This window comes from Pseudophryne corroboree, chromosome 4 (genome assembly GCF_028390025.1).
Source record: "Pseudophryne corroboree isolate aPseCor3 chromosome 4, aPseCor3.hap2, whole genome shotgun sequence".
NCBI classification, from domain to species: Eukaryota; Metazoa; Chordata; class Amphibia; order Anura; family Myobatrachidae; genus Pseudophryne; species Pseudophryne corroboree.
In genome coordinates, this window is record NC_086447.1 from 861,991,965 (window position 1) to 862,006,029 (window position 14,065).

The 14,065-nt window shown below is 48.7% G+C and overlaps 1 protein-coding gene across 2 annotated transcripts in view; it reads left to right on the top strand.

Moving 5' to 3' along the window:
• FBXO11 (F-box protein 11) overlaps positions 1-14,065 on the top strand; it is a 215,184-nt gene that overhangs the window by 192,850 nt on the left and 8,269 nt on the right. For both annotated transcript variants that reach the window (XM_063918698.1, XM_063918699.1), the window contains exons 19-20: positions 12,963-13,073; positions 13,178-13,285. In XM_063918698.1, the coding sequence (XP_063774768.1) occupies positions 12,963-13,073; positions 13,178-13,285 (219 nt within the window). The remainder of the gene's footprint in view (positions 1-12,962; positions 13,074-13,177; positions 13,286-14,065) is intronic.

Below are 14,065 nucleotides of genomic sequence, written 5' to 3' on the forward strand. Positions count from 1 at the left end.
AATCTTATTTTCTCTGACGTCCTAGTGGATGCTGGGGACTCCGTCAGGACCATGGGGAATAGCGGCTCCGCAGGAGACAGGGCACAAAAGTAAAAGCTTTAGGATCAGGTGGTGTGCACTGGCTCCTCCCCCTATGACCCTCCTCCAAGCCTCAGTTAGATTTTTGTGCCCGGCCGAGAAGGGTGCAATCTAGGTGGCTCTCCTAAAGAGCTGCTTAGAGTAAAAGTTTTGTTAGGTTTTTTATTTTCAGTGAGTCCTGCTGGCAACAGGCTCACTGCATCGAGGGACTTAGGGGAGAGAAGTGAACTCACCTGCGTGCAGGATGGATTGGCTTCTTAAGCTACTGGACACCATTAGCTCCAGAGGGAGTCGGAACACAGGTCTCACCCTGGGGTTCGTCCCGGAGCCGCGCCGCCGACCCGCTTGCAGATGCCGAAAAGTGAAGAGGTCCAGAAACCGGCGGCAGAAGACTTTTCAGTCTTCATAAGGTAGCGCACAGCACTGCAGCTGTGCGCCATTGTTGTCAGCACACTTCATAGCAGCGGTCACTGAGGGTGCAGGGCGCTGGGGGGGGCGCCCTGGGCAGCAATGATAGTACCTTATTCTGGCTAAAAATACATCACATATAGCCCCTGGGGGCTATATGGATGTATTTAACCCCTGCCAGGTCTCAGAAAAACGGGAGAAGAAGCCCGCCGAAAAGGGGGCGGGGCCTATTCTCCTCAGCACACAGCGCCATTTTCCCTCACAGAAATGCTGGTGGGAAGGCTACCAGGCTCTCCCCTGCACTGCACTACAGAAACAGGGTTAAAACAGAGAGGGGGGGCACTTATTTGGCGATATGACTATATATATTAAAATGCTATAAGGGAAAAACACTTATATAAAGGTTGTCCCTGTATAATTATAGCGTTTTTGGTGTGTGCTGGCAAACTCTCCCTCTGTCTCCCCAAAGGGCTAGTGGGGTCCTGTCCTCTATCAGAGCATTCCCTGTGTGTGTGCTGTGTGTCGGTACGTGTGTGTCGACATGTATGAGGACGATGTTGGTGAGGAGGCGGAGCAATTGCCTGTAATGGTGATGTCACTCTCTAGGGAGTCGACACCGGAATGGATGGCTTATTTAAGGAATTACGTGATAATGTCAACACGCTGCAAGGTCGGTTGACGACATGAGACGGCCGGCAAACCAATTAGTACCTGTCCAGGCGTCTCAAACACCGTCAGGGGCGTTAAAACGTCCTTTTACCTCAGTCGGTCGACACAGACACGGACACTGACTCCAGTGTCGACGGTGAAGAAACAAACGTATTTTCCTTTAGGGCCACACGTTACTTGTTAAGGGCAATGAAGGAGGTGTTACATATTTCTGATACTACAAGTACCACAAAAAAGGGTATTATGTGGAGTGTGAAAAAACTACCTGTAGTTTTTCCTGAATCAGATAAATTAAATGAAGTGTGTGATGATGCGTGGGTTTCCCCCGATAGAAAATTATTGGCGGTATACCCTTTCCCGCCAGAAGTTAGGGCGCGTTGGGAAACACCCCTTAGGGTGGATAAGGCGCTCACACGCTTATCAAAACAAGTGGCGGTACCGTCTCCAGATAGGGCCGCCCTCAAGGAGCCAGCTGATAGGAGGCTGGAAAATATCCTAAAAAGTATATACACACATACTGGTGTTATACTGCGACCAGCGATCGCCTCAGCCTGGATGTGCAGCGCTGGGGTGGCTTGGTCGGATTCCCTGACTGAAAATATTGATACCCTTGACAGGGACAGTATTTTATTGACTATAGAGCATTTAAAGGATGCATTTCTATATATGCGAGATGCACAGAGGGATATTTGCACTCTGGCATCAAGAGTAAGTGCGATGTCCATATCTGCCAGAAGTTGTTTATGGACACGACAGTGGTCAGGTGATGCAGATTCCAAACGGCACATGGAAGTATTGCCGTATAAAGGAGAAAAAGACAACGTCTTTTCAGCCTCAGTCCTTTTGTCCCCATAAGGGCAAGCGGGCAAAAGGCCAGTCATATCTGCCATGGGATAGAGGAAAGGGAAGAAGACTGCAGCAGGCAGCCCATTCCCAGAAACAGAAGCCCTCCACCGCTTCTGCCAAGTCCTCAGCATGACGCTGGGGCCGTACAAGCGGACTCAGGTGCGGTGGGGGGGGTCGTCTCAAGAGTTTCAGCACGCAGTGGGCTCACTCGCAAGTGGACCCCTGGATCCTACAAGTAGTATCCCAGGGGTACAGATTGGAAATTCGAGACGTCTCCCCCTCGCAGGTTCCTGAAGTCTGCTTTACCAACGTCTCCCTCCGACAGGGAGGCAGTAGTGGAAACAATTCACAAGCTGTATTCCCAGCAGGTGATAATCAAAGTACCCCTCCTACAACAAGGAAAGGGGTATTATTCCACACTATATTGTGGTACTGAAGCCAGACGGCTCGGTGAGACCTATTCTAAATCTGAAATAGTTGAACACTTACATACAAAGGTTCAAATCAAGATGGAGTCACTCAGAGCAGTGATAGCGAACCAGGAAGAAGGGGACTATATGGTGTCCCGGGACATCAGGGATGCTTACCTCCATGTCCCAATTTGCCCTTCTCACCAAGGGTACCTCAGGTTCGTGGTACAGAACTGTCACTATCAGTTTCAGACGCTGCCGGTTGGATTGTCCACGGCACCCCGGGTCCTTACCAAGGTAATGGCCGAAATGATGATACTTCTTCAAAGAAAATGGACGATCTCCTGATAGGGGCAAGGTCCAGAGAACAATTGGAGGTCGGAGTAGCACTATCTCAAGTAGTTCTACGACAGCATGGGTGGATTCTAAATATTCCAAAACCGCAGCTGTTTCCGACGACACGTCTGCTGTTCCTAGGGATGATTCTGGACACAGTCCAGAAAAAGGTGTTTCTCCCGGAGAAGAAAGCCAGGGAGTTATCCGAGCTAGTCAGGAACCTCCTAAAACCAGGAAAAGTGTCAGTGCATCATTGCACAAGGGTCCTGGGAAAAATGGTGGCTTCTTACGAAGCGATTCCATTCGGTAGATTTCACGCAAGAACTTTTCAGTGGGATCTGCTGGAAAAATGGTCCGGATCGCATCTTCAGATGCATCAGCGGATAACCCTGTCTCCAAGGACAAGGGTGTTTCTTCTGCGGTAGCTGCAGAGTGCTCATCTACTAAAGGGCCGCAGATTCGGCATTCAGGACTGGGTCCTGGTGACCACGGATGCCAGCCTGAGAGGCTGGGGAGCAGTCACACAGGGAAAAAATTTCCAGGGAGTGTGATCAAGTCTGGAGACTTCTCTCCACATAAATATACTGGAGCTAAGGGCAATTTACAATGTTCTAAGCTTAGCAAGACCTCTGCTTCAAGGTCAGCCGGTATTGATCCAGTGGGACAACATCACGGCAGTCGCCCACGTAAACAGACAGGGCGGCACAAGAAGCAGGAGGGCAATGGCAGAAACTGCAAGGATTCTTCGCTGGGCGAAAAATCATGTGATAGCACTGTCAGCAGTGTTCATTCCGGGAGTGGACAACTGGGAAGCAGACTTCCTCAGCAGGCACGACCTCCACCCGGGAGAGTGGGGACTTCATCGGGAAGTATTCCACATGATTGTGAACCGTTGGGAAAGACCAAAGGTGGACATGATGGCGTCCCGCCTGAACAAAAAACGGGACAGGTATTGCGCCAGGTCAAGAGACCCTCAAGCAATATCTGTGGACGTTCTGGTAACACCGTGGGTGTACCAGTCGGTGTATGTGTTCCCTCCTCTGCTTCTCATAACCAAGGTACTGAGAATTATAAGACGTAGAGGAGTAAGAACTATACTCGTGGCTCCGGATTGGCCAGGAAGGACGTGGCACCCGGAACTTCAAGAAATGCTCACAGAGGACTCATGGCCTCTGCCGCTAAGAAGGGACTTGCTTCAGCAAGTACCAGGTCTGTTCCAAGACTTACCGCGGCTGCGTTGACGGCATGGCGGTGGAACGCCAGATCCTAAGGGAAAAAGGCATTCCGGAAGAGGTCATTCCTACCCTGGTCAAAACCAGGAAGGAGGTGACCGCAAAACATTATCACCACATGTGGTGAAAATATGTTGCGTGGTGTGAGGCCAGGAAGGCCCCACGAAGAAATTTCAACTCGGTCGATTCCTGCATTTCCTGCAAACAGGAGTGTCTATGGGCCTCAAATTGGGGTCCATTAAGGTTCAAATTTCGGCCCTGTCAATTTTCTTCCAGAAAGAATTGGCTTCAGTTCCTGAAGTCCAGAAGTTTGTCAAGGGAGTATTGCATATACAACCCCCTTTTTGTGCCTCCAGTGGCACTGTGGGATCTCAACGTAGTTCTGGGATTCCTCAAATCACATTTTAAACCGCTCAAATCTGTGGATTTGAAATATCTCACATGAAAAGTGACCATGCTGTTGGCCCTGGCCTCGGCCAGGCGAGTGTCAGAATTGGCGGCTTTGTCTCACAAAAGCCATATCTGATTGTCCATTCGGACAGGGCAGAGCTGCGGACTCGTCTCCAGTTTCTTCCTAAGGTGGTGTCAGCGTTTCACCTGAACCAGCTTATTGTGGTACCTGCGGCTACTAGGGACTTGGAGGACTCCAAGTTGCTAGATGTTGTCAGGGCCCTGAAAATATAGGTTTCCAGGACGGCTGGAGTCAGGAAAACTGACTCGCTGTTATCCTGTATGCACCCAACAAACTGGGTGCTCTTGCTTCTAAGCAGACGATTGCTCGTTGGATTTGTAGCACATTTCAACTTGCACATTCTGTGGCAGGCCTGCCACAGCCTAAATCTGTCAAGGCCCATTCCACAAGGAAGGTGGGCTCATCCTGGGCGGCTGCCCGAGGGGTCTCGGCATTACAACTCTGCCGAGCAGCTACGTGGTCGAAGGAGAACACGTTTGTAAAATTCTACAAATTTGATACCCTGGCTAAAGAGGACCTGGAGTTCTCTCATTCGGTGCTGCAGAGTCATCCGCACTCTCCCGCCCGTTTGGGAGCTTTGGTATAATCCCCATGGTCCTGACGGAGTCCCCAGCATCCACTAGGACGTCAGAGAAAATAAGATTTTACTTACCGATAAATCTATTTCTCGTATTCCGTAGTGGATGCTGGGCGCCCATCCCAAGTGCGGATTGTCTGCAATACTTGTACATAGTTATTGTTACAAAAATCGGGTTATTATTGTTGTGAGCCATCTTTTCGGAGGCTCCGCTGTTATCATGCTGTTAACTGGGTTCAGATCACAGGTTGTACAGTGTGATTGGTGTGGCTGGTATGAGTCTTACCCGGGATTCAAAATCCTTCCTTATTGTGTACGCTCGTCCGGGCACAGTATCCTGAGGCTTGGAGGAGGGTCATAGGGGGAGGAGCCAGTGCACACCACCTGATCCTAAAGCTTTTACTTTTGTGCCCTGTCTCCTGCGGAGCCGCTATTCCCCATGGTCCTGACGGAGTCCCCAGCATCCACTACGGACTACGAGAAATAGATTTATCGGTAAGTAAAATCTTATTTTTACTTACATAGCTTTACTCAATAATAGTATTGCTAGTCCAGTGCAGTTTTATTGTTTATCATAATTCCTGCATTGTACATGTGACTGTGTGTGGGCATATAGCTGCTGGGTGATCTCCACTCCGTGTATCTCACTCCTACTGCTATCCCTATGGGGGTAATTCCAAGTTGATTGCAGCAGGACATTTTTTAGCAGTTGGGCAAAACCATGTGCACTGCAGGGGAGGAAGATATAACATATGCAGAGAGAGTTAGATTTGGGTGGGTTATTTTGTTTCTGTGCAGGGTAAATACTGGCTGCTTTATTTTTACACTGCAATTTAGATTTCAGTATGGACACACCCCACCCAAATCTAACTCTCTCTGCACATGTTATATCTGCCTCCCCTGCAGTGCACATGGTTTTGCCCAACTGCTAAAAAATTTCCTGCTGCGATCAACTTGGAATTACCCCCTATATTCTGTAACCTGAGGGGGCTCTGTGCGTCAAGGTTATTAGATAATATAGGTATTTCACAGGATATACGTATTTTGTTTTTTTCTCTGTTTTTCAGTCATATTTTACCTCAGAAATCCTCTGTTTGTGCTGTCACACTGCTCAGGGGGTTTGTGTTAGGTATTATATCTGCTGATATTGTACTGTCGCCCGTGGTTTACGCTTTCATATCATGTCAGCTACAGAGGGCGATGGGTCTGGGGCTGATTCCGCCATGCGCGGTTATGATGTCCCAGATGCATATGAGGATAACATGGCTGCAGAGGGTTCAGGTTCTGGGGGTTCTGTACCCCCCAGTCAGTTTGTAACAACGGGGGTAGATCAAGGCCCGCCTTGGTCTGCTTTTTCTAATTTACTGACTACGCTGGTAACTAGACTTGCGCCCCCTATGGGACCTACTGTGCCTAATCAGCCGTATATGGTCCCTGCGGTTAATCCGCCATGGACAGATGCTCTGTCCACTCAGTTACAGCACTTGAATAACTCTTTGGATAAACGTATTCCTGACCCTCGCCCGCGTAAGACTAATCCGAAGAAGTTCTCTAAGCGGGCTGTTACTTCCTCTCAATTCACGCATGTTCCGGATACCTCTTCCGATGAAGATGGCGTGTATACTGAACCCACAGACTCTGATCATGACGTTTCTGATGGGGAATCTGTTTCACAGGTGGATGTTCCTGATCTATTAGAGGCTATCAGGCTCAATCTTCAGATTGATGATGATCCTGAGCCTGCTACTACATCTAAGAAACTGGACCGGTTCAAACGTCAGAAGGTTACTAAATTGGTTTTACCTCATTCTGACCACTTGGTCGACATACGTCAGGAATACTGGGAGAACCCAGGAAAGAAATGCACCCCGCACAAGAAGATGCTATCCCGCTATCCCCTTGCGGCAGAATTTAGTAAAAATTGGGAAACGCCACCGCCGGTGGATTCGCAAATCGCTCGGCTGGTGGTGTCATATGCTCTGCCTGTCACTACCATCACTTCTCTCAAGGAGCCGACGGATAAGCGTGTGGAGGGCTGCTTAAAAGCTATCTATACCCTTGCAGGGGCTGCGCATAGGCCCACCTTTGCGGCTACTTGGGCTGCAGTAGCTATTGCTCAGGAAATAGAGGCTGAATTTCCGTCCAATTTTTCTGAACATGCCTGACAATGGGGGTCATTCCGAGTTGATCGCTCACTAGCTGTTTTTAGCAGTCGTGCAAACGCTATGCTGCCTCCCACTGGGAGTGTATTTTAACGTAGCAGAAGTGCGAACGAAAGGATCGCAGAGCGGCGGCAAAGTTTTTTTGTGCAGCTCTAAACCTACTCATCGCTAGCGATCACTTCAGACCATTCAGTTCCTGTTTTGACGTCACAAACGCCCTGCGTTCGCCCAGCCACGCCTGCGTTTTTCCTGGCACGCCTGCGTTTTTAAGAACACTCTCTGAAAACGGTCAGTTGACACCCAGACACGCCCACTTCATGTCAATCACTCTGCGGTCAGCAGTGCGACTGAAATGCTTCGCTAGACCCTGTGTAAACCTACATCTGCCGTTGTAATAGTATGTCGCGCGTGCGCTTTGCGCCGCATGTGCAGAAGTGCAGTTTTTTGGCCTCATCGCTGCACAGCGAACGAATGCAGCTAGCGATCAACTCAGAATGACCCCCTATGTTTCTCTTGTATTGTCACGGCATCTCATTACATTAAAGAAGCAGCTTCAGATGCAGGTGTTCTGGCGGCCAAAGCTGCTACGACATCCATTTTGGCTCGCCATATTCTCTGGTTACGGTCCTGGTCGGTGGACTTGGACTCTAAGAAAACCCTGGAGGTGCTCCCATTTAAAGGAAACATCCTCTTTGGTGAGGATCTCAACAAGATTGACGCTGACTTGGCGTCTAAGACTGCATGTCTACCTAGTACTACTCCTTCGGCCCCAAAGGCTAAGAGCACTTCCTTTCGTTCCTTTCGCCCTCCGGGTAAAGCAAAGAGTCAGACGTACCCGAAACAGTCTCGCACTTCCAAAACCACTAAGCCCAAGCCTAAACGTACCTGGGCTGCCCGTCAGCCGGCTTCCAAATCTGACAAGCCTGCGGCATGACGGGACGGGCCTCCCCCTGGGGGATCCCAGGGTGGGAGGCAGACTTCTACAGTTCACCCAGGTATGGTTGTAGACCACTTTAGACGCTTGGGTACGGGAAGTCGTCACGGATATGCTATATCCTTCAAGACACGTCCCCCTCCTCGCTGTTGCCTGACGGACATCCCTTCGGATCAGGTGAAGGCAACAACTCTCCGTTTAGTGGTACAATCCCTCCTGGACACCGGAGTGGTAGTGCCGGTGCCTCTGGCTCAGAGGGGCAGGGGGTACTATTCAACGCTGTTCCTAGTCCCCAAACCGAATGGTTCCTCCTGGCCCATTCTCAACCTGAAATCTTTGAAAAAAGTTTGTGAGAGTCTCCAAGTTTCGTATGGAGACCCTTCGTTCTATTGTCCTGGCTTTGGAACCAGGGACTATATGGATATGGATCCAGGAACCCTGGATATACAGGATGCTTACCTGCATATCCCTATTGCTATGTCACATCAGCAATACCTGCGGTTTGCTATTGTCAATCTCCATTACCAATTCCGGGCCTTACTGTTTGGTCTGACCAAGGCTCCGCAAATTTTCACCAAGGTCATGGCAGTTATGACGGCTTCACTCCGCCGTCGGGGCATCAGGATCCTGCCGTATCTAGACGACCTGCTGATCCTGGCCAATTCCCCAGAAGTTCTCCTCCGTCATTTGGATCTGACTGTCCAGTTTCTGCAAGCCCACGGGTGGCTCATCAACTGGAAGAAATCATCCCTGGTCCCTGCCCAGGGCATGGTGCATCTGGGAGCGTTGTTGGACACACACAACTAGAGGTTGTTTTTGTCACAGGAGAAAGCCCTGAAGCTTCCTCTCTTGTCCGCGTGTGTCGATGCACTCGGCGATGCAAGTACTAGGCCTCATGGTGTCTGCTTTCGACATGGTGGATGCTCCATTTCATTCCCGCCCTCTGCAGAAACTGATTCTTGCTAAGTTCTGCCTCACCGGATCAGGTCTCAAATGATCTCCGGAGGTCTGTCTGTCACTGAGCTGGTGGCTGCAGGATCAACGATTGAGCAGGGGTAGTCCCTTCTGGATCTCCAACTGGGTCTTTCTGACGACGGATGCGAGTCTGAGGGGTTGGGGCGCGGTGTTGGAGCAACGCTCCAGGGCCGGTGGACCAGGGAGGAGTCTCCCTCCCGATAAACATTCTGGAACTGCGGGCAGTGTTCAATGCTCTGAAACTTGCCCGGCATCTGGTACTGAACAGGCCTGTTCAAGTACAGTCAGACAACGCCACCACGGTGGCGTACATAAATCATCAACGCGGCAGTCGAAGCCGCATGGCAATGTTGGAAGTGTCAAAGATTCTTCAATGGGCAGAACGCCATCTGCCAGCCATATCGGCAGTGTTCATTCCGGAGGTCCTCAACTGGGATGCGGACTTCCTCAGTCGTCAGGACGTACACGTCGGAGAGTGGAGCCTTCATCCAGAAGTATTTCAACTCCTAGTGGACAAGTGGGGCCTACCAGATGTAGACCTGATGGCGTCTCGACACAATCACAAGGTTCCGGTCTTCGGAGCAAGATCAAGGGTTCCTCAAGCGGAGTTCGTGGACGCAGTGGCAATTCCATGGAACTTTCGGATGCCGTACGTGTTCCCTCCGGTGTCACTCCTGCCCAGAGTAGTGAGGAAGTTCAAGCAAGAAGGAGAAATCCTTCTTCTAATAGCTCCAGCGTGGCCCAGATGGCAGTGGTTCTCAGACTTACAGGGTCTCTCGCTAGAGCGTCCTTTTCTACTTCCGCAACGACCAGACCTCCTCGATCAGTGCCCTTGTGTTTACCAGGATTTGTCCCGACTGACTTTGACGGCGTGGCTCTTGAAGCTTCCGTACTGAGGACCAAAGGAGTTTCTGAGGCGGTCATTCACACTATGTTGAAGGCCCATAAGCCGGCTTCTGCTCGGATTTACCATAGGAATGCTTACTTTGCTTGGTGCGCGTCTAACAATCATGACGTTTACAAGTTTAGTACGGCCAAACGTTTGGCCTTTCTACAACAGGGCCTGGACTTGGGCCTTCGGCTGGCCTCCCTCAAGGTTCGTATTTCTGTCTTGTCGGTATGGTTTCAGAGGACAATTGCGATTCTGCCTGATGTTCATACATTCACTCAGGGTGTTTTACGGATTCAGCCTCCCTATGTCCTACCTGTGGCTCCTTGGGATTTATCGGTGGTTCTGAAGAATTTGCAAGAGTCTACGTTTGAACCTCTTGAATCTGCGGACCTTAAGTGGCTTCCCATCAAGGTCTTGTTTTTGCTGGCTATTGCCTCTGCTAGACGGGTATCAGATTTGGGTGCCTTGTCTGTAGGTCCCCCTATCTGATTTTTCACCGATACCGAGCGGTTCTTCGAACGCGCCCTTGTTATCTACCTAAGGTGGTGTCTTCTTTCCACCTTAACCAAGAGATTGTGGTTCCGGCCTTTGTATCTACGGATTTATCCTCCAAAGAGCAGTCTTTGGATGTGGTACAGGCTCTCCGTATCTATGTGAAGAGGACAGCCTCCGTTAGGTAGTCTGATTCTCTCTTTGTACTGTTTGGTTTTCACAAACGTGGCTGGTTTGCTAACAAGCAGACCTTGGCCAGATGGATTAGAATGGTGATTGCACATGCTTATGTACAGGCTGGCCTTCCATCTCCTGCTACCATCAAAGCCCATTCTACTCTGTCTGTTGGACCTTCTTGGGCGGCCCGCCGTAGTGCGACCCTTGAACAACGTGGTCCTCAGTGAACACGTTCATAAGGTTCTATGCCTTCGATACAGCCGCCTCCCAGGATGCTTCCTTTAAACGCCGGGTTCCTGTGCCCGATGCAGTGCTTCCCCTCCCATAAGGAACTGCTTTAGGACATCCCCGATGTTATTCCCTGTGGAATACCAGTGTACCCTGCTGTAGAAAAGGAGATTTATGGTAAGAATTTACCGTTGTTAAATCTTTCTGCAAGGTACACTGGATTCCACAGGGCGCCCACCCTGACGCACTTGGCTTCTTTGGGTTGGTATGGCATTAGCCGCTGATACCTTCTCCTGTCGTGAGAATGTGGTGTCTGTGGCTACTAACTGTTGTCGTCTTTTACCTGGTACTGCATTGGACTGGTTAACAAAACTGAGCTCCTGTGCATGGAGGCGGGGTTATAGAGGCGGCGCTGAGCATCTTGGGAACAGTCAAAGCTTATAGCATGTTGGTGCCTCGGATCAAGATCCCCCTAACCAAAAAAGTCGGAAACCACCGTCTTTCCGACAAGATGGCAGTTTTCGACTACAATTGAATACGCTCCTATAATGGATGCAATCAGCGCGATAAGAGGGGCGATGTTCAAATGCCCGTTATTTCCCGTCACTTTAGATAAGATTTGAATCCCCCCCCCATTGTGTTTGTGGTAAATGGCACAAATTAGCTGTATGCAATTCACTTTAGTGTACAAGCAACTATTAATAATTCTGGCTTTTAGTACATCACAGAGAAGTCTATTGCTTATTTTTGTTTGCAGGTATTTTTTTTTTAAAAGATTAGCCGTCCGTGTAACAGATTCCTTATCCTAAATGTTTTAGAATCAGTTATTTTTGGGCCTAATTCAGACTTGTACCTTAACCCGATGGTTAGTGTACTAGTCTGATGGTGGGAACTCTGCGCGTGTGCAGTATGGGTCCTACGTCCTCGCACGCAGTGTCCCCTGAGGCCCAGCCTGATTGACAGACTGAGGGCGTGTGGGGGCGGCGAGGTCAGCGATTTACTGACCCCGGCTACCATCCTGAGTAACCTGAAGGCTGCTCAGATGACTGATGGACATCCGCACCAGCGGCTCACAGAAACAGTCAGGAGGCATCCTCCTGTATTTGTATATTAGGTGTACAGTATTGCACAGCCGCTTCCTTGCAGCTGTGCAATATCATACAGCTGAGTCAGGCCCATCATACTTTATATGGCAGTACAAGGGGTCTGCAGCAGAAATAGTATGAACAAAGCAAGAAAAAGTGACTTACAGGACATGGTTTCTAAACATTTCTGCACAGCAGTCATAATACGTATAACCCAAAGGGTTAGGTCCTGTTTTAGGCAGTGGGAAGGTGATAATGGTATTAGTGCCAACACCACCTTATCTGCTCCAACTGCATAAATAAGCCCCTTTCGCACCTCTACAAAACTGACCTTAGAGGTTTGGTCTCCTGTCCTATGTCTTTTACTCTATTCACTTGAGGAATGTTCATTCCAAAAATGAAGATACACTACACAACTGAAGGCTTTTTCTTATTTCTCTATATCTTCCTTACTGGCATAGAGAAGGCAGGAGCGTAGTTATTTCTTCTACAGAGCTGTAGATCAATTACATCTGCTAGAGCTTATCCCCGAAACAGTTGTGTGTCTATCTTGTATAAGCAATAGCAGTCTAGACTGCTGGCACAGTGGTTAGCATCGCTGCCTCGCATCTTTGTAGTCATAATGTGGGAAATTACCATTAGAAATGCTTGCAGCTGTTTACAGATGCCCATCATGATTTGATTGCCATTTTGCATAGTGATTTATTTATTTACTACTCTATATTGAACTTAGTGGGTGGTATTCAATTGTCCACCCCCAACCGCATTACGTGGCTAAACCAGACCTTTATGAGTGCAATAGATGTGATAAAAAGATCAATTGAATATCACTTTGCGATCTCCCATCACTTTAGATGGGAGATCGATGCGAATATAACAATTGAATACCGCCCAATGTATTGTAGTAACCAGCCCCCATAATACCTTTGCCACTTTTTGGCATGCTTATAACCTACACATAGTGAAATACACGTGTGTTTCTTTGACAGGGTTACTTGAAGAGAACGACATCTTCAGGAATGCTCAGGCCGGCGTGCTAATCAGCACCAACAGTCACCCCGTCTTACGGAAGAATAGGATATTCGATGGATTTGCTGCAGGTTGGTGTTTGTTGTGGCATAACCATGGATTTCTGGTTGTTTTTTGTTCCAGTACTAATGATGTCATATACGAGTTTCTCATGAAATCTGTTATTTGTTTGAAGGTATTGAAATCACAAATCATGCAACTGCGACCCTTGAAGGTAATCAGATATTTAACAACCGCTTCGGAGGACTTTTTCTGGCGTCGGGCGTCAACGTTACTATGAAAGGTATATCTAGCTTATATGGTTACCAGTTCCATGGTACACAATATAAAATGTGCATTGTGATTCCATCTAGTGTGTAACATCCCAAAAGAATGACCTACAGATTGTATACAATACAATGCAGTACTGTAAGAAGCTTTTTAATGTGCGTTCTTATATAGAAGTTGTTTCTTTTAGTAATAGAGTGAAAATAATTTTTGTCTGTATGGTGGGTGGACTAGTACTAATATGGGGTTGAATTAGGATTGCAGGAAATGAGCATTTAAAGGGTTAATTTCTTCATAACGCCTCCACCCCTACCTTGGTATCAGTGCAGTGCCCAAGGAGAGAGTAGGATCAGGCAGCTCCATTGTGGCTTATTTTTCATTTATTTTATCCTGAAACATCTAGCCCTCTGCCGCTATAGTATATGGGCAGCTGTTACGCCCCCCGGCGGGAGTGTGCTCTGCGCCGCTAGTAAGGATATGTATCTCTTCTAGACTCCAGGAATGTCAGCAGAGAGATTTCCACCCCCATAGTATGCCACAGTATCATTCATTTCCATCTGTTCAGCCTAAGGTGGTGGCCCATTTTCACCTTCACCAGGGGATAGTCATTCCATCTTTGAAGAAATCTTTCTACTGAACAGGAACGTCAGGGTTTTTTTTTTTCTAGATTTGGTTTGAGTGCTAAAAATGTACCTAGACAGGACTTCCAGGACTTACATTTGCTGGCTCTCAAGGAGGCAGGAAAGTGGCTGGCCCAGTATCCCTCAATGCATGTGTCAGAATTCAGCAGATTTAT